This window comes from Nannobrachium achirus (assembly GCF_963921795.1).
Source record: "Nannobrachium achirus genome assembly, chromosome: 13".
Taxonomy (NCBI): domain Eukaryota; kingdom Metazoa; phylum Chordata; class Actinopteri; order Myctophiformes; family Myctophidae; genus Nannobrachium; species Nannobrachium achirus.
The window spans coordinates 29,461,203-29,487,039 of record NC_137833.1 but is presented as its reverse complement, the minus strand read 5'-3'; the positions used below and the strand labels follow the sequence as shown (position 1 = coordinate 29,487,039).

Below are 25,837 nucleotides of genomic sequence, written 5' to 3'. Positions count from 1 at the left end.
TGCCATAACTTCAGGTGTTTGATGAATGAGTTTATGGATTTGACATTTGTCCTCCTGTGTATTTGCATTCTGTCTGGGTGAAGAATAAGTGGAATTCATGGGTGGAATGCTGTGGACACATTTAGAGGCAGTGTCTACATAACCTATACAGGTCTATTTGGTCCCATTTGTTCACTCTGAGCTAATTTAACACGGAGGATTTTATTGTGTGCCCCCTGTCCAAAATCTTCCGTCAATTTGATGATGAGTAAAACTATGAATGTGCTCAAAGCATGTTTCTGTGTAAATAAGTATAGATTGCACATAGAGTAGCCTTTGCATTTACACAGGTCTTCAAAGACTGGCACAATGCCTATATTTGTATGGCTAATTCTGTTAATTCTCAGGCTGAGAGCTTGAGTAAAAAAAAGATATTCCTTGGCTCTTAGTGGACTAAAATGACTGAGAGCAGTGTAAACAGAATTTGAATTCTGTATCCGAGGCAGAATTGGAATGCAAAGTTATTCATCCTCAGCCTCCTAGATTGGCTACAGGGCACGTGGGAAAGGAAAGGTAATTAATATGGGATGGATTCAAGAGCAGCCTCTTACTAAACTGAAAAGGTACCTGATAGAAATGAGAGAAAAAAAACATGTCTACTGCATTGAGAGAGAGACGCACGCACGCACGCACGCACGCACGCACGCACGCACGCACGCACGCACGCACGCACGCACGCACGCACGCGCACACACACATACATTCTCCTCAGAATTTCCACCCATCGTTGAAGATCTCCTTAAAACAGCCCCTTGGGGGTCCTCAGAGTTACTACAGGGGGGCCGCCAAATCTTTGTGTGATATAATTTTTTTTTTTTTATATTATTCATATGCTGAGAACTTTAGCCAAAAATGGCAGACCAAACCTCTTTGCTGAAAATAGCCGAAACGCCTCTCAGCACGAGGCGTTGTAAGCTTGTTGATCGGCTATTTTCAGCAAAGAGGTTTGGTGTAGAGGGGGGAAAAGAGCAGACCAAGTACAGAGTGACAGGTCAAGTTTATTAATTATTGACGGTTCAAGTGGTTAAATATATGAAAACACAAATTGACATGAATCCAAAATACACTGATGATTGTGCTGTCAAACGAAGAAACTATATGGAATCTATGAAAAGGTTGTGGGGGTCCCTGCTTCATCTCTCTCAAATAAGGGGTCCTTGGCCTGAAAACAAAGAAAGACCCTGCCTTAAAATACAGTGCAGGGAAATGAACCTTCTGGGTTTCTTTTGATCTTGGCTATCTTTGTTTTCCCCAAGACTTAACATGCTGTAATCATATACCAAAAAAGAGCTGCCCTGATTCTTGCAGCGTTTAACCTCCATTAATAGCTTCTAGACTGTCAGCAGTGAAATATCATATTTCATCATTATAGCATCTCATGACCTTATGATATTCATTTCTCAGCACTTAACCCTTGCTACACCACTGAATAGCCTTTGATACAGTACTTTGCTTGAATAGTTAAGACTTTCTGTACATAGTTTGACTCACAATGGAAATCAATGAGATTACACTGCTGTTTTTAATAGGTTATTCTCAAATCTTCCAGCTCCAAAGACCTCTCTCTTGCATGCATGATAAGGACATGCATGTATGATAGAGAGAGAGAGAGAGAGAGAGAGAGAGAGAGAGAGAGAGAGAGAGAGAGAGAGAGAGAGAGAGAGAGAGAGAGAGAGAGAGAGAGAGAGAGAGAGAGAGAGAGAGAGAGAGGAGAGAGAGAGAGAGAGAGAGAGAGAGAGAGAGAGAGAGAGAGAGAGAGAGAGAGAGAGAGAGAGAGAGAGAGAGAGAGAGAGAGAGAGAGAGAGAGAGAGAGAGAGAGAGAGAGAGAGAGAGAGAAAAGTGTTGTGACAGGCTGTTTTGAAAAAAGCCTTAAAAACCTATGGACGATTTGAAAATGACCCCCTATATAAAACATACTTTTTTTTTCTGGAAAAAGTATTACTCAGCCTCTGTTAGTAGCTAGAAACAAAATTCCAAAACTATTTGTTAGCTTACACCACATGGTGGTTTTGAAAATAAAATAAATAGTATCAGTCAGTATTCTGTCAGACTGGAGTACCTGTTGTCAGAGTACTTGGTACACGTGTGTGTGTGTGTGTGTGTGTGTGGGGGTGTGTGTGTGTGTGTGTGTGTGTGTGTGTGTGTGTGTGTGTGTGTGTGTGTGTGTGTGTGTACATATCGACACTCTGACACATTGCTACTCTGACCACCTAACCTTAACCCCAATCCTAACCTCAGTAAAACGCTGGTGAATGCTAACCTGCCGACGCTGGTGAATTCTAACCTGGTGAATGCTAACCTGCCGACGCTGGTGATTGCTAATCTGGTGTTCTGAATGGGGATGTGTCGGAATGGAAACCTGTCACCGTGTGGATGTGCGTGCCTGTACTGTACTGCATGCAAAAATCGGACAAAAATATACTGGATTGTGTATTCTGGAGATGCAAAAGACTAATCCCAAATTGGCCATATATCTGCCCTTTCTGTGTAGCATTGTTTAGTCAAGTTAATTAGCCTCAAGCTAGCTGAGCACTTAAAACGGGGATGTTTTCCACGTTCTGAAAGAACATTTTCTATTGATGTATTACTTGGTAAGCGGCTCCTCTAGGCATACTGTGGATAGCGGGGTCAGGGTGATTGGTAGGCTTTCTACAGTGTTTTATTTTTATTTTTTTTATAATGCTGGCTAACCAAGCCACGAAAACGAACTGTTGAAGTGCAGAGAAAATCCATTCGCATTTTTACCCAACAACCACAGATGATGGCTTTAATGGGTGGAATTTGTTGCCTGAGCTTGGCTGCTGGTCTAGGCCACAGTTAATTATGTTCACCAGCTGCCTCGTCTGAAGTTAGGGGGAGAGCAGGCACGTGCACACATAGACATCAAAGGGGGCTCGAGCCCCTGCCCTTTTACCCGTATGTAAAAAGTGCCCTCTCCAGACCATGAATGCAATCCAGTTTTTACTTTTTACTTTTTACATGCCATACCTGAAGGCAGCATTCAAGAGAATTGCCTTGTCCAAACTCTCCTGAACTTGAATGATCTTATGTTGAAAGAATTGTCCTCTGAGTAGAAATCTCTTTATGCCACATATCCAGTATTGACTTTAGTTCAGTGTGGTACCAAGCACCGAAAATAGCCGACCTCCAAGCTCACAGCTGCGACGCGTTGTGAGCATGGAGGTCTGCTATTTTCATTATTTCTCAGCCCCTGCCTCTCTAACATTCTCTGCACGTCTCTTGGGGAGAGGCAGACCTTTTCCTTGCAGCACAGCACACAGACCAACTGACCAACTGTTAGTAGGGAGCTATTTTGTAAGAGAGAGAGGGAGAGAGACTGTGTGAGACAGAATGTGTTTCGAGAGCTAGTATGTGTGAGAGAGTGAGTGGATCTCATCTCTTCTTGTGTGTGAGGAAAGTGACAAGTGTGCATTAATCTGCCAGGCTGTTCCTCACCTAATGAAGTCTGTGAAGAATTCCTTTTAATTAAGTTCAGGAGCTGGGGTCGATTCCTCTCCCTCTCCATTAGAGGAGGGAAAAAGGATTTCTCTTTTCTCATTCACATCTGCCAATGAGAGAGGTGGCGGAGGTGTCACCTATCTCACTTCACGACACAATCTATATGGAGAGGACAGCATAGGGAGCTGGGGTGTCGCACCAAAGTCTGGGCCCTGGGTACAAGGATTCACTCACATATTTTGAGTATAAAATGATTAAGGCCCCTCCACCTTGGGCCCTAGTAACTCTGTCCCACTTTCCCCCCCGTGTGACGCCCCTGATAGGGAGGTCAACGGCACATGGAGGTCGGATAGTTTATGCAGGCCGCTGACTCTGAATCCTCCATATAGTGAGATATTTCCTGCCGTGCCTTTTCCGGGAGGTACTTACGATAATCCGTTAGCAATGACTTAAGTCCCACCACTTGAACCCTAGAATCCCTATTCTGGGGCCGAACACTCGGCGAAAATAGACAATCTAAATGCTTGAGAATGTAACATTGTTAGCTTGTAGATAAGCTATTTTCGGCCATGAGATTTTGTGTAGAGGGAAACAAATACATTGTTTACAATATTTATTGTTCACGTTTTTCCTGTGCAATAGTAGGAATAGTAAGAGGAATGCAATGCATTACTTTTTAAATATTTTGTCTTATTCTTGTAGTTAAATTGTTTATTAAAAACTGTATCTAACTGTTATAACTAGGCCTATGTATATAACTCCCATGTCTAAAACGCACGCACGCACGCACGCACGCACGCACTAACACTTCCTCTTTTCCTTATCTGCTGCAGTTGGAAGCAGTGGAGCAGGCAATGTATGGAACAGTTCAGAGGTATAGCCTTACTGCCTTATAGAAATGGCTTTCACGGATTAAATCAATTTCTCCAATTCTTATCACCTTCCTGTCGAGGGTTGCTGAAATGCCATTAAATACATATTTAGCAGGGATATCTGTACAAGGAGAATGGATTTTTCATGTGGACATTGATTTTCAGCTGACTTTTGGGTTTGTGATGTGACCATAATGTTGCCGTGTGATTGGCTGTAATCTGAATGTCACTTCTACAGGGCAGCATTAATCAGTGCAGCATGTGTGAAATATAGACCGCTAAATCCTTTCCATTGCCGCTCCCGAGATGGGGTATTTGCACACACAAAAGCTATTTTTCACGAGGATATATCTCCGATGCCTGTTTGAAATTGTCTTTTGGTGATTCATATTACCCAAAGTCTTCATTGTTCTCAACAGAAAATGCTCTTACCTTTTTAATAAATATGACATAGTGCAAATGTGCGTCTACATGGATGTTAATAAATGTAGTGCTTGTGATTTATACGTTTCTAAAAGACACTTTATTTTGACCTTGTGTGTAATACACGTCCTGCTCATAGACGCGCTGTAGGGTAGACAACATGACAATGTTGGCTCAGGTTTGGCCCAGTTATCTGTAGTCAGCTCACTTTCCTCACCCTGTGAGCGTTTTCATAGCGACTGTGAAGGTTTATAGTAGTGTATCAGTAAAGTCGGTGGTGCATAGAGTTTGTGTGTGTGATGATGACAGTGTGTCTGTTTGTGTGGCGTGCACAGTGTACAGTACTACAGTTTGACTGTAGCCATGATAATCTGAATGATTTATGGTGTCTTTGTTGCCGTTAGCCACTCAACTGCTTCATGGCAACACATGGTTGGAACGCCGCTATTATTCTCCGTGGCCTTCAGGCAAGGAAGAGCACTCATAAAGAATTCAGTTTTTCTGCTGGTTGCCATTAAATGTCTGTCAGCATTTTTGTTTTATATTGTGTGCCATTCTGGCTACAGGCTGTTGAAAGATATATATTCTCCCGTGGCGTGCTCTTCTCTCCCATCCACAGGAGCAGGCTCTGGCTCTGAGGAAGGAGGGGAGTGGAGTGGTCCTGGACTCTCGGCTGCCTCATCTAATTGGCATTGATGAAGACTTGCTGTGCACTGGCATCATCCTCTATCATTTGAAAGTGAATAAGAACCCCTTTTACAGATGTTGCATGTAAACACATTCCAATACAATTTCTTTCCTTCCTGATACAGATTCTGATATTTGAACCGGGCGTATTTTTCAGTATCAAGTACCGATCCCATGCTAGTGCATAAAAACAAATATATTATTATATAATTACAGCAAATACACAGAGAATGAAAGAAATGTTGACAATGACAATTTGCAAGCTCACTCTCTGCTTGCGCCCATAGCAGACAGTCAGCATAAATTATTGCGACCGAAGGTCGCAGTTTACCATGAGAAATGTCACAGCTTGTCCGTGTACATGTGTAGATGACGTGTACAAATTTTTATGGGTTTCTATGGGTTTGCTGCTCTGACATCACACTCTGGCTTCACTGTGACGTAACACTAACAGAATCTCTTTTATGACCATATATGGAGTTCCCTGATGTCATCAATATTAATGATGCCCTGTTAGAGAGATCACAGGGGGAACAAATCCCTTTTATGCCCATATATGGAGATATTGAGATCCCTGTGATGCCAGGGGAACAATCCCTTTTATGCCCATATATGAAGATCCCTGATGTGTCCACATCACTGTGGCGGCACAGGGCGAGGTCGCTTGTTGCCCTGAGGCGTCTTACTAGTCTATTATGTCATAAATTACGTGAGTAATCAGTGATACAGATCCAGCATTTTGATTTGTATCGCTGACATTTCTGATACTGGTATTGGAACGACTAATTGCATGTTAACACTTAAGAGAAACATAGCTTCTCTTTTTTAATGCACTATATCCACAAACTGCAGTACTTGTTTGGAAGCTTTTCACCATGATAACATTGACAGATTGGATAATTAGTTTGGATTAGCTGTATACATAACATGAGCCTTCTGAACTCCATGCAGGAGGGCCAGACGCTGGTTGGATGTGATGAAGCATCGTGTCAAGATATTGGTGAGTCAGGAGGGAAGAGGGATTTCCTGCCAGGCCGGAGTTCACAACTGCTGTGTCATCCGTGCCACCGAGGATGAGACCCCCCTCCCCCCGGTTTCAATTATCTTGTTTTTTTGTTTGTTTGTTAGTGCTCCGTGGGCGTGGGATCCTGAAGGAACACTGTGTGTTCGAGAACCGTGCTGGGACTGTGCGCCTGCTGCCTCGGATGGGTGCACTGTGTTCAGTGAATGGGGTGGTGGTAACTCATCCCCGCCAGCTTACTCAGGGTAAGGCTTGATTCATAATCAGTTGCGTGCATCTGTCAATACAGCTACTTCACGTGTGGACGCAACGTGAGATTGTAGATCTGCTATTCTCTCAGGAAGGTTGACACCGCCTCATGACAAAGTACAAATCATGCTTAAAGTTGCACTCCACACATCCAAAGTGTGGTTTAGTTCTCCGAAAAATGAATCTCTGATCAATAAAACTACATGGTAATAATTTATCCCACCCCAAAATGTTCCTAAATTAACTTTTTGGGATCTCAAACTTTGCCATGTCTGTACCCTCATTTACATTGTCATGATCTATTAATATTCCACGGCACGCCTGCAGGAACAGCCCCTCATGAATATGCTAATATGCCACATTCATGTTATCAACATTTAGAACCCTCCAAAAAAGAAGAAATTAATTAAACAAATTAATAAATGTATAATAATTATAATAATTGTTATTGCCATCACACATGTGTAGCTGGCTAATTGCAATATTAGACTAATTATGCCTTATCAGGGCTCAACATTTTGAATGGGCCTACATAGCCTAATCATTAGAATTTATTAAGTTAGGAATTAATTGCAATGTAAATATTGTAACCTAGTTCTGATATAATTTTACGATGTAGGCAGTGATAGTAATAAATAATAATAAATGTAATTGTGTCATGTGCAAACCTTTTTGAAAAATAACAACAGCATTGTTGAAAATCTGCCACATTATGTTTTTACATTGATCTACAAGCTCACAGTGTGGTTCTGTGTGATGTATCAAAACACTGTCTGGGTTAAGATAAAGGAGCACTTGTTTTCGGTGGAGATGACGAAGGCGCGCCATCTCAGGTGACCTTGAGCAACGTGAGACACCGCCAAGCGAGCGGCAGCGAGCGAGTCACCGTGTCGAGCTTTGCGAAGGACACATGAGCTGACTTAGCGCCGTTAGAAGTTGTAAACCAGGGGGCCAGAATAGTAAATCGTCCCCCCGACTTTCGGCACTTTCCCGCGGTCCAAGTGAACTCCCTTCCTCCGGTACAGCCTAACACAAGCTTCCGCGGGCGGGTCTTATCTTAACACAGACAGTGTTTTGATACACGCCAAAGATATTTAATTTACGAAGATAGCACAACCTCATTGGATCCACTAGAGTGCGACATTGTACTCAAAGCCTACAAATAGCCTCCTAAGTGGGCGCCGCCTCTGATGGCAAAGTGTGTGAGTGTGTTTACTTGTGCTAGAGTCCCGCGAGAGTGTGTTGCTGGGACAGATAAAGGGCGATAATAACTGTGTCAAACCTGCTTTCATAGGCGTGGACCAAAGAAGGCAATTTTTGGGTCTAAATTGCAATTAGACGCTTTATAGCAATGCTGAGTGACAAATACCACCAGGATTTTCATAGAAAGGCTCCAAAAACATATTAAATACTGAAAAATTTGATTTTGGCCGGAGTGGGTCTTTAAGGCGACGCTTTTCTGCAAATTTCACTCGTACTAATGCAGATTTCAAATTATTGCTCGGCTAATGGGAGGCCACAATACCACTCTTTTTCTCTCTGTCCCTCTCTCTGTCTCTCTCTTCTCCATTCAAATGGGCTGGTATGAGCCTTTCATTTCTTCACATAGATGGAATTCAATTCATGTTCCCCGGCTCCCCCACGGCAGCGCGGCTATGCACGCCACAAGCACAAGTGGATGTGAACGCGGCTCTCCACAGGGCAGATGCCATTTCTCTTACTAAACATTTTGAAGGGCGAGAGTCCCCGGACAAAGCCCCAGACAAAGCCCCAGGCCCTCCATTTAATTGGCAGATGGAGCTGATAGGGCTGGCAGGTTTGAAGAGGGCTAGAGGATTAACCTTTCAGAGGACAGAGCCAAGCTCCAACTCTTGCCCCCGAGAAAACCCCTCCCTGGCAAAGCTGAGCCTTTGCCCTGCTAAACCTCCTACTCTCCCTGACTCACATCCACACGGCTGTGTCTGCAGAGATAAAAAATAAAAACCTGCACAAGAGACCCAGTCGGCGGAAGGCCTTGCTGTGCCAGTCTCTTTTTATAACCGTTTCAATTCGTCCACTATTTCGCCTTCCGAAACGGCTGCGTCTGAGATATTTCTTGGACAAATGATAGTAATTTTCAGGCCTTAACGGCGGCCAGGATCTATCAGAGGCTGCCCTCACAGGTGCTTTGTCACTCGTCACAAGTCATTAATAGTGGCAAGATTAGTATTTGCCCGGCTGAAGAGACTAGAGGAGAATGGGTGAGTGGATCCCGAAGAAAATGGGCAAATGCGGTCTATGTGTGTGAGCCTGATATATAAACCCTAATATCACTTAAAATCCAAAGCTTTACCAAACTTCCAGAGTTTCTCTAGTCTATTTTCTCTGGTAAATCATCTCCCCTGGAACTAGCCACTGTGGTGATTGTGTTCTTCCAGACAATACATTTGCTTTCCCCCAGCAAATGTAGGTGTACTATTTGCTACAAATGTGGTGAAAATTGTCAATCCGTAAGCTCACAATGCATTGCGGTGCAACACAAATCAATGCCCTATGTTCTACTTTGTAGCATGCGAGTGTTTGAACAAACGTAGCAAAATAAACGTTCTACAAGCTCACAATGTGTTGCACCGCGATGCGTTGTGAGCTTGTGGATTATTTAATTTTTTAACAGTTTTTAATTTGCTCCATTCAATATTTAGATATTTGATGTAAATATTATCAGGTCCTCCAGGTCTAGGGCCGCTCCCCATACACACCCATTGTATCTTTAAACTCTATTTTAAACATGATAGATTCATTAAAAACACACATAATTCTTTTCTGGTGACTCATAATACCCTCCTAATACATGAGCAGGCTGTGTTTTTTCGATAACGTTTTTAATTTATTTTTAAATATATTGTTATTGTATTACATTTTTTCCATTTTCCCAAAGAATTATTAAAAATACATGAAAAACGTTAAAATGGAGTTTGAAGTTACAATGGGTATGTATGAGGAGCGGCCCTGGACCTGGAGAACCTGATAACATTTACATAAAATATCTAAATATTGAATCAAGCAAATTAAAAACTGTTCAGGGTGTTCATAAAAGCCTGACTAGACTATAAAATGACAGTTTTTTTTAAAGTGAAATATCCCTTTAATGTCACTTAAGCTCCTACAGCAACGCATTCCTCCCTCTTCCAGTCACTCAAATATCCCTTTAATGTCACTTAAGCTCCTACAGCAACGCATTCCTCCCTCTTCCAGTCACTCCCCGAGTATACGACTTGTGCCGTGCGGTGCACAAACCTTACACCAAATACTAAAGTCTTAGTGAGCTGTTATTTTTGGTTTCATGTAAACAGTTTGTATCACTTCGTTAAAGCTGAGCTTTTGTTGTCACCTCTAGGGACTATCATACAACTGGGACAAAGGAGATTCTGCTTTAACCACCCCAGAGAGGCCGTCCAGCTCAGAGAGAAACACAAGGTACTTGGCAGCCACCCAACCCACCAAAAAAACGGTTTGAAAATGGATAGCCCCATTCCTTGATTCTCATTGGCGTGTTTCCGTTTAGTAGACCTGATGAAAGATAATAATCTATAATTTATTTCTTAGATCAGTTATCAATCACAGGAGCATTATTTGTGATCCAGCATATCTGTAGCTGAACAGGCGAAGCGGAGTATCTCCTAAAATCACTTGCATGAGCCTGATTTTGATATTGGGTGAAGTCAATAATTGGGTTTGCTCAGGAAACTCTGAGAAATGTCCCCTTTCATGATTTTTCCTTAACATACAAGACAAGTCTTGTTTTTTCTCTACCATTTGAGACGTTTTGTAATTATGAAATACAATGTTTTGAGTGTTTTCTGAGCAATCTAATTCTATTTCTAAATCTCAAAAACAGGTAAAAATGACCTGTTAGTCATGCGAGTGCTAACAAGCCCCGTCTGAATCCCTTCACTCCCTCACTGACACCCCAGGTGTGCAGGGCTTCTAAGCACTGCCCGTGTGGGATGGCTAGGGACTGAGGGGCTTCAGGCAGAACTTATATAAGGAAGCAGACATAGTTGCTAAATCTGGCAGTTGCAATGAGATTGAGCCAACAGTTACGTTTAGTTTCTCCATGTGCTTGTTTGGGGAAAGTTGACATCACAGCTGGTTGCACTGGCTGAGTAAAAGGGCATTAGTCTCTGTCAGGAGCACGTCGCTCTTCCTGGTATAGTCGGGAACTACTTTCTTGTAGAAGTTGTTCTTGCAGTGAGTTATTAAGAACTGTTTAATGGGACGTGTGCTTGTCGGATTTTCATCTTGCCATATTTGCAACCGTTTTAGAAAAACAATAAGCTAAAGCAATAAGCCACGCTATCCAAAGTAATCCTCAGTTCACCCAAAAAATAAAACATTATCTCCAATAGATATGCATCTGTATAGCTTGATAACGTTCACAGATTACGGTAGGTACATTTCTTCAATTTCTCTTAATTACTTAAATCATGAATTGCAGTGTTGTTTATTGAATGAAAATAATATGGTAGGAAATGACTGTAAATCGTCTAGGAGATTTGTTTTTCTACACCACCATAATCAGTGGAAAATGTGTTAAAATGATCACTTCTGTATAATTCATGTTAGTCTACTTCAACCAAGGGATATGTTTATCTCCATCCAAAGGAAACTCAATTCCACACCCACTTACCATTTTAAACATCTCCCATATTTGAGAACCCCTGCATTAGACCACTGACCTCCATAACTGTACCGAGGGCAATTATGTACAAATGGAACCAAATGGACCCGCAAATACAACCACTTATGGGTCCATTTAGTTCCCAACTATCCATCATTCATCTGGGGACCCCTGGAACCCCCTTAAGGACCCCTTGGGGTCCCCAGACCCCACTTTGAGAAGCGATGCCCTAGAGTACCTGATGGTCATAACACCTAGCAAAACATTTTTGGCTGAAAGGTAACTTGACAGGAAAGGCCACAGGGACACCAAAACCAGTAGGTTTCATCATAATAATACTGAGCATGGAGTACAGAAAATTCCAAGGAAATCCAGCAAGGATATGTGTGGAACTAAGTGATCTACAGACATCCAGCCAGCCAGGATATGTTTGGAACTAACGTGATAATACGGACAGAGGGACCAACATGGCCATGCTCAGAGCTAATAATGTGACCGAGAACATGGCAGGCAGCCTGATTGTGTGGAGTCCTCTTCTTTTCAATCCAATATATTTACTGAGGCAGGTTCAGCAGATAATGGAATGTTTCCACACTGTTAAGTCTCTTAATGTGTGTTTAGAATACTGATGTTCAGACCCTATTGCTCTTAAATCTTTGCCCATGAAATTTATTTTATAGGCTGGTTTCTGGCTAGCTGGCTTCTCGAATCACTTATCCACCTGTACGTGGAAATCGGATAATATTTTTGAGTGTTGTTTCATTCTCGTTTTGATTGAGGTCAAATTAATCTGATATGGTTACTTTTGCAGAAAACTTTTGACCCAGTCGGTGAGTGGCTTATAATGGCAACAAATCAAATGAGATCTCCTTTCAGCATTTCCTCCTATGGCAATAATAAAATGGACTGCTTACCCCTTTACTTTACACACAACTGGACCTCTAGCACCGAAAGCTTTCTACTTTCTGCATTATTGAAAATTGAAAATGTTTTATAGCTGCATTGAGCACGATAGTTCCTGGCAACGGGTTTTATGGCATGCATTGTTTTTTTATTTTTTTATTTTTTATTATTTTTTTACACAACCTCATAAAAGCTGCTCTAAAGTGTTTAACACATTCAAATGTATGCAATATTGGCAAAGAGGTCCCTTATAAGTTAGATAAAGACTCACATTTCTATTCTACACAGCTTCTGTTGGGATGCAGAATATTTCCATTGGCATAATTTATTTGCTGTCACTTTTCACAATACAATACATTTTGCTCAGCTACATGCAATTTATTTAGCAATTTAAATTAAAGAGTTTTTGTTAGTTTTTTGAACAAAATGTCCCAAGAGCTCGAGCCTGTCTCACTTGAGGATTACAAATGAATTTTTGAAAGGTCTCGGAATTTATCCCCAATAATTATTTGAGACATTTCTCCAAATGTTATCAGACCTGTACTATCTCCCAGGATGTGTTTCAGTGAGTAACAGTGTTTGGTAATGCTGATGACATACGGTATATTTCCTATAATTTACTACAGTATAATTACTGTAGTAAATTATGTATGTCTCTTACAGGCCACTGCCACTCATTAAAAACACACATATATATTTTTAATTCCAGCACACACCCTCTCCCTTTGTGTTTGCAGAATACACTGCTGTCCAGTTTCGGCCCGTCCTTGACCGACCTGTCCAAGTCAACTGAGAATCTGCCCAAAGTGATGCTGCTCAATTCAGGGTGAGTCCTAACCCTAATAGCTTGTAGATCGCCTATTTTCTTCACACCACCATTGTACAACAAAGTATAATACAGGGTTTGAGAGGTTAAAGCATCAATGTCGTTTGGAGTATCAGTGGCCACTTTGGACACAATTAACATGGAAGCCAACGACTTCATTGACTTCATTAACCAAGAGTCTCTGCAAGCATGTGTCCGGCGAGGACGCTCTGTGATTGGCCAGTCTTTGCTTTGAGTTCCAGTTGTGCCTTGGCAAATGAAACCCATTATCTCCCCTATACATAGTAATACAGTCAAGATTGTTATTGCTTAAACATGTAACATGTAACTTTATAATTTTTTGGGACATAATATGCTATAAAGTTGTTAAAAAAGTTACATAGTCCTGCTTGAATTAGACAATCAATTTAACCTATTTGATTAACCAACATGAGCAAGATTAAGTGATTGAAGTATTTATTAGAAGTTTGCATAGGAAAAGGTACAGTTTCATGACAGTACAGTTCACTGGTACAAGTCAACTAAAAGGAAACTTGGGTAAGCCAAGGCTTGTTTGCATTGAAATCCTTCTCTTTAAATCACATAACATTGAATGACAGACAAAACACAGTACTATGCAGTAGAGAAAAACACAATGGGGCTCTTAAGCCGTGACATCATTTTGTAGTCAGACCCCCAAGCAGATTTATTGTCAATATGTGTAGTGCTGTGTCCCTCGCTATTTCAACAGATCCGAGACAAAAATAACGACTAAAGTATAATTCTACCACTTTCCTGTCAACAAGAAAGAGAAGAAAAATGTGCTTATAATAAAAAGATTTACGGGCGCTGGTGCCTTTTGGCACCAAAGGTTCACCTCCGCCTACAAAATGAGCCCCATAGAAGGGTCAGGGGGAGGGTCCGGTTAGGCTAGGTTTACCAGTTATGAGTGGCAGCCGCCTGTACAGTAAGTGGTTTTAAAGGAAGTTGGGGATTTACACAGCTTTAAGGCCTTTGGTAGGGCGTTCCACATTTTAGTGGTATAGTAGGAGAACAAATTTGACCCTTTGTTTGAGCCGAATCTGGGTTGAACATGGTCTGTGGCGCTGCCTCTGGTGTTGTAATTGTGGACATCCTTGACGTTTTGGAAGTATTTAGTCGGGTACAAGGGTATCTTAGTGGTGTAGTGTATCTTGTACACCAGGCCCATTGCAAGATACTGTACTCTGTCACCTACTTTGAGCTATCCCACGCTAGACTGTTGAATAGCGGTGAGGTGAGTCTGTTATTGGTTCTGATTGTTGGTTTCGATATCTATTTTTGGTTAATTGATCAGCACTAAGCTGTATGCTCGGGCCATGGGTGTGTGTCCTCTGTCGAGCCTAAGTTATGCTTTAGCAGAAAAGCGAAAACCACCCCTCATGGTTATTATCTGTATACCCACCTCAATCTCCACAGCAGCGCGCCTGCTTTTTGCACAGCTTTCATGTGGCACATAACAACAAATGAAGGCTATAAATCATGGTTGCATCCCTGGATGGGGGTAGTAGAGAAACACACAAATGCAGAAAAAAAGCATCACCTGTTCAATAAGGAAAGAGAACCGGTGCAGGCCTCAGCGTTGCATAGATCTGATGGTCCTAAATTCACCCTTACGCTTAATCCTCAGGTTTATACTTCATCATTATGACAGTGTCAGGTGGCGAAAATAGCTGATCTACAAGCTCACAATGGCTCTACCTCTACCGGCAAGTACAAGCTGTGATTGGCTAGTCTTCGCTTAGACTGACAGTTCCCTTGGTGCTGATCCACAAGCTCAGAATGTGTCTTACCGCAACGTGGTGAGAGCTTGTATATCGGCTATTTGTCAAAAGAAATGCTGATATGTAACAGTGGTTCTACCTCTGCGACACACCGTGAGCTTGAACATCTGCTATTTCTAAAATAAATCCTGATGTGTATCGGTGACTCTAACTCTGCAATGTGTTGTTGTGAGCTTACACTTCAGGAAGTCTTTCAAAAATAGCAGATGTACAACAGTGGCTCTACCTCTGTGACATATAATTCTCTTCACACAAGGCAGCCCCCACCCCCATTCTGCTACTCTATCTGCAGGCAGGCTGCATGTGTGATTTACAGAGTGCTCGCTTGGAGGAAAATTGAAGAAGGAGATGAAGCCAGGGGCAAGAAGTGAGGAGGAGAGGGAGGAGACCATGTTGGATTTATGTAACTCTCTGGGGTTAATGAGTGATACGGAGAAGGTTATTTAAGGAGAATATATATGCCTTTGATCATCAACAGCCAGATCATCAACATGTAGCGCACTGGCCTACTTCATCCGACTACAATTCTTTTTTAAGCAGTGAAAGCCCGAAGAAAGAACTGAGTCATCTAATGTCTATTTCAGATGTCTGTTTGAGCCTCGGGCAGCTCTGCTTTAGCATAACAAGCTAGACCTTGCTGCAAGAAATGCGCCTTCCTCTCAGCAAGGTCTAGTCAGGAAGCAGTTGATCCAGCCATAATAATAACAATTTTGCGAAATTATATTGCAACCAAGCTGGATTGGTACTGTAGGAGCAGTGGTTAGTGAGTGGTTTGCATTAGCTTTTTCCCCCCCTTAGGATTGTGATTGCAGGGTACATTTTTGCACAAACCTTTCAAGCAATGCATTAGTATTGTTATAGGGCTAGCAAACCCATTTCTCTCAATCAAAAAATGATAGCAAATGCTGCACATCTAAATTTCATTTTGATGGGGTTTTTCAGTGATCAAACAAACCATGCATCACAACTCGCAGTGCAGTGTTCTCAGAGAATGGGTGGATGTATGAGGCTGAGTATGTGTAGTGTCACTTTGCAATACAGACTGTTTTAATAACTAGCAATTGGAAATTGCAAGTGTGGTTGCCTTGAGGCCAGTCACACTTGCAAATATCTCTATATCTGTCAGTCCTTGTCCTTATTCGAGCAGTGCTAAACATTCCATCCATTTTATGCTCATCTATGGTGATCCATGATGTCATCAATATTAAGCCCATATCTTGGAATGTCCATATATGGACATACTGTGTCAGTCTCATGTGGTCTATGATGTCAGACATCTATGATTTCAGTCATCTACATATTTGGGAAACGTGTAATTAAAGTCAATGGAGAAAATGGAATATATGTATATAAATTAAACAATATATCACGTATCTCTTAGCAAAATGCAAGGAATCGATTCCCGATGAAGCCGGTCCATTTGACATGTGGCCCAAGTGCGTGCCACCAAAACTGTGGGAGGAGTTATCTAGGAAGATGGATGGATGGATGGAATAAAGTCGGACAAGTACTATAGTCTGGTTGCCCTGCAGGGGAAACCATACTAATAATCTACCTAAAGCTTTTTTGGTACTACAGTATATAATGGAACCAAATAAGCATTGAAGATACAATCTACAGGGTTTTATGTTCTTTCCTGATCGAGAAACGTAATACATGACAGGTGGCTGTGCCAAGATGTTTATAATATCTTGATCATTAGTTGAAGCAATATGTCACGATATGTGTGTGCTCATCGTGCTTCCGCTGCAGATACACCGTTTTATTAAACAAAACCAATATGATTTACTAAACTGTATTTACTATTTAGACAATTTTGTGTAACATTTGTGTAAGTGTAACATTGTACCTCTGTCCTGTAAGTCCCCCGCTGTGCAGTGGTCATCTCTATTGCTATGATTTTTCCAACGATTTAAGCGTGCACAATCTCAGGCCATATTTTTAGCACCATACTAGTAGACGACTGTCTGAGCGCTGTGGAGAGAGTTGCATTCAGCAACCTTTTCACACCTTTCAACGGACCGATCTCCCGACTTCATTCCACACAAAGTTTAGTGTGTGGACCTCGAACTGGGACTCCTGCATGAGAAACTAAACATCTCCCACTTGTCCAGGGGGAGATGATGTTGTAGTTATGAGCAGCTTGTCAAACAGTACAGGTGTCCCACGCAGCGCCAGGGTATACATTTGTTAATGGAAGAGTAGGGAGACAACCTCCAACCACTACAGATGTGCTAATTGTAAATTGCAGTAACATGCTCTACCATACAGATAAAGTTTTATTCATTCAAATAAGTTCTGGATGTACATTTTAATAGCTATAATTGGATTTTTTTTATATATATATATATATTTTTTTTTTAAACAGAACATTTTCAAAAGATTTTTTTTTTTCTTGCAGCAGCTATTAAATAGGAATGAAGGATAATGAGCAGTGAGGTAAATGTGGTTGTTTGAAACATTCATCTTTTAAGTACATACAGTAGTACAGTCTGTTGGCAGAAGATACCAAGCTGTGTGCTATCATACTTTAACCACTTAAAGGCCTATTTATTTTGTTGTATAATGAATAGTGACCTTGGCTCACAACCTTTTATTTATATTTTTGTTTTCGCTTACTTACATGTGTGCTCCTGCAGTAGTTTCAAATGTTGTAGCTCGTCTGAAAAAGTACTCACATATTTTATTAAGTAAAAATGTCAATACTGCAATGTAGAAATACTGTTACAAGTAAAAGTCCGGAATGCAAAATGTACTTGAGGAAAAGTATGAAAGTGCAACAAAATGCACTTAAAGTAAACCAAAAGTTAAAGTACAAAATGTTTAAAAATAGCAGATCTACAACCTCACAACCCATCGCATAGTGACGCATTGTGAGCTTGTAGATCGGGTATTTTCAAATGGCAAAGGTATAAAATAGGGCTAAAGTGGTTTATGCATGTTTTATAATATAATTGAAATCTTCAAAGTAACTAGTAACTAAGGTTTTCAAATAAATGTACTGGAGTAAAAGTAGAATATTTGGATACAAGGTGTAGTGGAGTAGTATTGGAAATACTCAAGGAAAGGACAAATACCTCAAAATTGTACTTACAGTATTTTCTGGACTATAAGGCGCACCTGACTATAAGGCGCACTGTCAATGAATGGTCTATTTTCAAACTGTTTTCATATATAAGGCGCACCTGACTATAAGGCGCACATAATAGACGCTACCGTTGCGTTATGCATCAAACAGATGGAGCTGTGCTAAAGGGAATGTCAATGTCAATGAATGATCCATATATAAGGCGCACTGGACTATAAGGCGCACTGTAGTTTTTTGAGAAAATTAAAGGCTTTTAAGTGCGCCTTATAGTCCGGAAGATACGGGTAAGTAAATTTACTTAGTTACTTTACACCACTGCTCAATGGTTGTGAAAATGGCAGATCTTCAAGCTCACAACGCTAAGCTCACATTGCAATATGAGGCATTGTGAGCTTGTTGGGTTAGATGGGCTATTGTCACTACTCCTTACATTTATTTTTATTTATGGATTTCTTTTGACATTTTAGAAATTCTTTCAAAAATATTTCTTTATTCTTAAACATTTAAAATTAATTTTCAATTATTGGAAATAATAATCAAATGATGATCATTTAACAACTGACATTTACTCACAAGTCGTGACCCATCTTTAGTTTTGCAACCCAAAAATGGGTCCCGAAACCCTGCGATGCTGCTTTGGTGGCTGAACCCACAAATGACATTTCATTGCCACAGTTTCAGCCTTCATTAAATGGACACAGGCAGCCTGTCAAAGACCATCTGACATGCCGCTACTCCCAGTACAGTGTTGACAGGTCAAGAAGACTTGCCAGCACTGGAAGGGGCAGGTTGATGTCTGACCCACACACCTTTTCAATGACCACCTTACTGCTCCAAATTCTATGTTCTGATAGCCCTCATAATGGCGTTCTTTTCTGACAGCCCTCACAATAGTGTTGTTTTAACTCTCTGAGTGTACAATCATCCATTTGGTTACATTTGTACTAGTTATTTTCTTATCCGTTATTCAATTGATTAAGCTACATTTCTTATCACACACCATATGCACTTCTGTGCATCGATCAATTAAAATCATTAGTTTGACTTAACTGGTGCACCCCCAATGTATACACTTAACTGAGTTACATTATGAATAAATGAATTCTCAGCATTTTACTGTGTACAAGCGATCCAAAAAGCCAAGCATTGGCTCAATCGTGTGTCTTTGCAGACCATGGACCGCCTGATAGTAGGATCTCAGCTCTACTGAAATTGTGAAGGTTTCACAAGGGCTGCCATCCATCACTCTGACTACCCCTGTACCAGCTGAGCCCTCCCCCAGTTGCCAACATAGACGCTATTAGCACTGACTTGCCCACAAACTTTTGACTTTTGCTGTGAAAGCTGTGATTTTTATTGCCCAGATTTATTTTCCTGTAGTAGTTATTTAGAAGGTCAGAAGGTCTTGAAACTCTAGTGCAATACTTTCTCCTACTGTCACAGTTTTGAAAATTATAGACCAAAGGAATAGCATATGCACATCCCCAAAACGTGTATACGGTGCTGGATCCAGGAAACAATGAATGAATAAGGGATAATGTCCGCACACGTATAATGCTCTCCCGTTTTTTAATTTCAACCAACAACGTTTCGCCCAGCAGGGCTTTCTCAAGTTGAGAAAGCCCTGCTGGGCGAAACGTTGTTGGTTGAAATTAAAAAACGGGAGAGCATTATACGTGTGCGGACATTATCCCTTATTCATTCACAGTTTTGAAAATTCCCATGAGATCTTACTTATTTTTGAAGATTTACTTTATAAGCTATAGTCAACAACCGTTGGGCCAATGATCGCAAAACATGCAGGATACAGTATGTCTCATCCATATAAGTACCATGAAACAGAATATGTTTCTTAACACAGAACCATTTGTGTTTGAGTTTTTATCAGTTCCCGGCACAATTGTGCATAAATCGATGTCAATTTGTCCAAACGTCACCAAACTTACTGGATATGTTTAAGCTGCTGAATCATGTTTTGAAATTGAACTATAGGGGATGACTGCGTTGCCAAGGAAGTGGCCTGGATCATAGTTGGCCTTAAAAGAATGAGCGTCTGTCCGATCATGATAAAATGATAACTTTAATCTAGGTGTTGTAAACTGTCAAAGGTTCTAGAAGCCCTCACAGCATTCAGCAGTTTTTCCAGCTATATTTATAGTGTGTATGTGTGTGTGTGTGTTGACTAGAAGGCTGGTGGATGAGGACTGCGTGCACAGATACGAACAAGCCGCCGATGTCCAACTTGAGCTGAAGGTACAGGAGACGAGGGGGAGAGGGCCGCAGCAAAGCAGCAAGGAACAAGCCAGCGGAGGGGACGGTGTGAATGGTGAGGGAGATGCAGCCGGTATTACTGAGATGACTCGGGGTCAAAACGGATCACCGTCGCAGCGACTTCAGCCTCTGCATGTGGAAAATGTGGACGACGGCAAAAGGTCAGTATGAGGTCTTGTGTCAACGCTCTCTCGTAGTGGAAATCTCATGACACCACTTCTGACCATGCTTCCCTCCGTTGACTCGCAGGGTGTGAGCAGAATGGACAAGCGCCGCTTAGCGCAACACTTTATTGATCTCAGGATCTGCAGAAATCCTTTAATCGGCCAGAGAAACTGCACTGTGCCCTTTTTTGTTGATGTTGTGAAGAACTTGCTGCCCCCTCCTTTACACCCCCCCCCCCCCCAACTTGCCGTAATACATCAAGCTCTGCCAAAGTAACTGCTTGCTGTCAGAAATCTGTCTTTGTATGTTGTTTCTGTGTCCCTCCCTCGGAGCACTGACTATTGTTTGTAAATCTTTAAATCTATATGCACAGATTCTTGTTTTTTCACAGCTAGTTGAGTGCTTCTAATATATGGTGGGGTATTACCTAGCCTGGCAGCATTCATTATGATTAGACTATAAACCAGTTGCAACATGCACCCGCCCCTTCATGTCATTAAGACGCAATGTTTCTTTTTCCTTGTAGAACCAATGTATTATTTCAATGTTGTATCTTAACTGCCTCCTGTTTCCAGCAGGAAGGATGAGTCGGCTGCAGTGGATGCTGACAGCAGACTGCCAAGAAGCTCAGTGCACTCTGCCTCACTGAAGATGTGCAACACTATGGTGTGTGTACACGCATGCATGCACGCACGCACGCACACACATAAGTGTGTGTGTGTGTGTGCTCAACAGTTCAATATAATGGATACAAATGGCAATGTTGCACTGCATGGTACCAACTCGACTTGCCACACTTTGTTATATTTTCCATTGGACAAAAGTTGTACCAGGTACTTTTATTCTGTATCGCCTAAGGCAATACCAACAGGTGTTGGTATAACAACTCTACAGACTACTGAATAACGTCATTGCGTCAACTACATGGAAGCTTCTGAATACTGTTAAAAAATAATAATAGTTAAACTATCCTTTGTAAAGGTAAAATGAATCAATATTGAGTAACTCAGTAACTGTTTTTATTGGACTGTACAGGTCATAGAGATTGTTTTGTCAATGTTGTCTACTGTACGCAGAGGGTTGGATTGTCACTATGACAAGTGCGGTAGAAGAGTAACAAAACTGTTTTTAAGAGATTCCTATTATTTATATGATCTCCATCCCTTTCAACATCCCTTTATTGTAATATATTATTATTTTGTAGAAAATGGCAGGATTATGAAATTACTTTCAAGTTACATGCAAAAAATGTTTTTTTCTTGTCTCCCCCTGCTCTCTCTTCTCCCTCCATGCACTCTCAAATTAGGCCATTCCTGGGAAACGTCCTGTCTCTCCCTGCAGTTTGGAGCTGGATGGAAACACTCTACAGGGTAGGGTAAGCGCCGGGGATAGTCAGGAACAAGAGAGGGACTTGTCTCATAAATCAGGGCCAGGCCTCACGTCTAAAAGGCTGTGGCGGAGAGCTGAGGCTGGGGTTGAAAGTTGTGGTGGAGGGGAGGTTTGTCCTGGGGATGCCAGCCTCCAGCAGACAAGTGTCCTGGGTGCAGGTGATGGATGTGGCACAGGGCTGGAGGGGAATGCTAACGAGAGCCAAGGTGTTGTCTCCGATTGCTGTGAGGGCCGTCCTGACTCTGATGGGACCTCATTAGGCGGCGTGTCCCACCTACAGAGCACCGGAGAAAGCAGCAGCTCCAGGACCGTCCCCCCACAGGCCAGCGCTCACTCTCCACCCTCCAGACACAGCCAGGCAGCATACTGTCCGCCAGAGGAGGCCGCCTTCGAGGGCCAGTTCAGCTGCGGAGTGATGGATGAATCCAGAGGTTTGGATGAGTTCCAGGGGGAGCGTGACACAGAGGCCAGCGCTGTTGCCAAACAAAGCTCGGGGCTGGGCTCCCTGGTTGACAGGGTTTCCTGGATGGTGGAGGACGTGAGACGTCTCCTGTGGAGCTCTCCTACAGTGCTCCAGCAGGTGAGGGAGCAGGGCTTGCAGCGTGCCGGGGCGCAGTGGTCCAGACAGGCGCTGGCCCTGGTTAGCGGAAGTTACATGTTGTCTGCAGTGATGGACAGTCGCGTTTTCTCACTGGTCAAACACAGCCAGGTATTTTCTCTGGTCATGGACAGCCACATGTTCTCCCTGGTGAAGAACTTGCCATTTATACACGTAATTCAGACGGATCTAACGACCCATGGAATTCAGCCAGAAGAAGCATCAGAGTTTACACTAACCCTAGACCCACTACAGGACGCTGAGGCAATTGAGTTGAAGCAAGACTCATCTCTGGTTGAAGAAAGGTGGTCTAGCCCTGGTAGTATGACACAAGAAACGGATGATTTAAAGCAAGGACAGAGCATAACTAAGACATTCATAATCCCAGAGGAGCAGTGCTTTGAGCCAAAAAACACCAGTAGTGCTGCAAAGGAACATTCACAAACTACTCCAGAGATTAAATCAGTTCTAGACCGAAAGCTACTGAACTCTTTCACCAGAAGTTTCCGTCAGAAACTAGTAGAATTCCCCAATGCCCTCTTAAGCCTCCAGTTACTACCCCTTCCCAGCCTGGTGGATGCTCTGCAAGCTGTCATTCCAACCGTGGCATTCCACTCCCAGAAAACAGTGGGTCTGTATTGGCTGAAGGCCACAAAATGCAGACAGCCTGTTCCTTGCCCTGTCCTCCTCGTCCTGTTGGAGTCCACCCTGTACACCGTCACCTCTGACCCTGGTCAGACGCTGGTGCTGTTCCATCACCTCTCTCTGCCGCAGCTCAAGGAGATCCAGGTAGGCTTTGCTGGCCAGAGCCTTCGCTTGATGGGCACTATGGAGGAGAGCGTCCTGGACCTCCACACCCACAGCCAAACGCTAACCCAAGAACTGTGCCGCACTATACTTGATCTCATGCACCCCGGGGACAGCAGGACCTCCCAGCACCCGCTGCTGCACAGAGACTTGATGGAGATGTCGCTGAACTGGCATGCCTGCATACCAGACCTGCTGCTGGATGCTGGTTTGAAGGTCTGCTGCCAGTTCCAAAAGACTCTGGCCGATCTGGTGTATGTTCTTCACAGCCACATGGGCCAAGATAGGCCCAGTCTGGGGGAGGTCCAGCTGCTACTGTACACCAGCGTAAGGGTGTGTGTGAGCCCGGACGCCCGTGCCGACTCCCTGGCCTGGCTGGTCCTCACCGATACCCATCTTGGCTTGCTGCAGGAGGTCACCGCCTTCCGCCCTGCTCCTCGCTCCGCCACCCGGGTGCCACGCCACACCCAGATCCAGGAGGTGACCCTTGTCAGCCGCTCTGACGTCCGCTGTGTCATGGTGCACGACAGGGGTGGGGGAGGAGGACCTACTCGACTGGATGTGATCCTGGCACGAGCGGGCCACAGAGGTCACCCTGGAAGAGATGCTAAGGAAGCTGCCCCGACTGTACATGCCTCTAATTCATCTCCACAGGCTGAAGTGTGGAAATTAACTTTCAGTTGCTCCACCGAGGCTGCCTGCCTGATTAATCACTTGTCAAATGTCTGATCAAGGACTGGACAACCGGTAATGAACAGCCTAGCCAGGAACCTAACACTCAGAGGGAGCTATGGCTGTATGGATCCCAAAAAGACGTCTCTCTCTCTCTGTGTGTGTGTGTGTGTGTGTGTGTGTGTGTGTGTGTGTGTGTGTGTGTGTGTGTGTGTGTGTGTGTGTGTGTGTGTGTGTGTGTGTGTGTGTGTGTGTGTGTGTGTGTGTGTGTGTGTGTGTGTGTGTGTGTGTGTGTGTGTGTGTGTGTGTGTGTGTGTGTGGTTTTAGTGGTCTGGTGATCGCAGGAACAGGTTTTAAGTGTGACAATTAAAAACCACAACATTCATTTGTTTGATACACATTGTACTATTTATTTTATGCTTTTTACCAGGTACGGTCATTCAAAGCTTCTAAATGTATTGGTCAAATTAATTATGATTTAGTTATGCTTGTTTATTACAATAAAAGTATTGATATTTTATATTGAACAGTATGTTGTTTTTGTAATAATAAAGGTGACAAATAGTGTTGGTTTATATACAGCTTGAAATGTAGATTGGATGCTCAGACAATAAAATGGAGGATGTGGAGATTCAAAGTCTGTTGCATTTCACTGCTTCAGGGTAATGTCTGCCATTCTGTCTCTCACTGTCACTTAACCCGCCACCTGTCTCCCACACATCCTCCCCCATACACTTGGTGGTTGTTTTTTGTCCCCTAGGACCCCGTCTGTCTGGAGGATCCTGTACGAATCTGTATTCTACTCCTTATTGCTGCACTCAACCAGTGGAAAGTCATATACTTACCATTCAGGTTCAAGGTGAAAACCGTACCAACTCTCATGTTGCTTCCTCACACACAATACCCTATGGATTTAGCCTTGCCAGTTAACATTGTCCACCCCAGGATAGACCTCTGTCATTGCACATAGATTGATCACGCTCCATCTCTGATGAACCACTTGGGTCAAAACTCACAATTGAGCCAGAGGCAAAGACCGACTGCTCCCCTTTAGGAACGGAGTGCTCCATCCAGCATGGAAAATTACAGGGATTGCAATCAGTCCTCTTGTCTGCCTTGGAACGAAGGGGGAGATTTGGCCTTGAATGGAAAAACGTTAGATTTTAGAGTGGTACCATAGGTTGGAGCCCAGGTGACAGCTCAGGTCTGATGGGTTTCTCTTTTCCCTGCTCAAAGATGTTTTAATTAGCACCCATGCCATCCTCCCCGTGAGTCCTGTCTTTTGAATAGAACACAAAAAGATGCATAACCTAATACAGCATAGTGTGTCTGAGGAAAGATGAGAGTTATGGTTTAATTTTCCACAGGTTCATTTCTGCATTTTCAAAGTATATTGAGGCTAACGTATTGCAAATATTTTTACAGGTGATGAAAGGTTTAATATAGATGAGAAAGGAGAGGGTGCCCTTTAGTAGATTAGACCATCAATTGGAGCAGTAATTGAAAATACAGGGGGGGTTTCATCCATTTGAAATTAGACTTCCGGATCTCATATAGAATTTTATGATGGGTCATAAAACAAAGCAGTTAGATGTGTGATTGTAAAGTAATAATTGATTATTCTCCCTATCTCCTGTACCGTATATGGGCTTGCACGCTTTTGCTGCTCGGGGGCTGTCACTTAACATATCATTTTTTATGACCTTTTATACGCCTCTGTCATATTAGAATGAAATCAGGAAATCTCAATTTATTTTTTTAATTAAGCAACTTAACTGAGTAGGATTCGGTTCATCTGCAACTGCAGTTTTATGTGAAGCTTCAAGCTGTATATCAGAATCTCATGAAGAAGATGGAGAGGTTTCATCAGATTCAAAGTTTGGGAGTGACTTCTTTCTCAGCCTTG

General features: G+C 42.5%; 1 protein-coding gene and 1 long non-coding RNA gene across 2 annotated transcripts in view; both read left to right on the top strand.

Annotated features, from left to right (window-relative positions):
* Window positions 1–20,354, top strand: part of kif16bb (kinesin family member 16Bb) — a gene marked incomplete at both ends in the record, with an annotated part of 32,810 nt that extends 12,456 nt beyond the window's left edge. Inside the window, 6 exons of the mRNA XM_080740661.1 lie at window positions 5,413–5,532; window positions 6,432–6,480; window positions 6,609–6,746; window positions 10,127–10,206; window positions 13,051–13,139; window positions 20,219–20,354. Coding sequence (XP_080596787.1) covers window positions 5,413–5,532; window positions 6,432–6,480; window positions 6,609–6,746; window positions 10,127–10,206; window positions 13,051–13,139; window positions 20,219–20,354 — 612 coding nt within the window. The remainder of the gene's footprint in view (window positions 1–5,412; window positions 5,533–6,431; window positions 6,481–6,608; window positions 6,747–10,126; window positions 10,207–13,050; window positions 13,140–20,218) is intronic.
* A 2-nt stretch (window positions 20,355–20,356) lies between these two features.
* LOC308296486 lies at window positions 20,357–21,884 on the top strand. Its single transcript, XR_013962625.1, has 3 exons — window positions 20,357–20,461; window positions 21,041–21,131; window positions 21,772–21,884. It is a non-coding gene; the product is annotated as an uncharacterized lncRNA (long non-coding RNA).
* The last annotated feature ends 3,953 nt before the right edge of the window (window positions 21,885–25,837 follow it).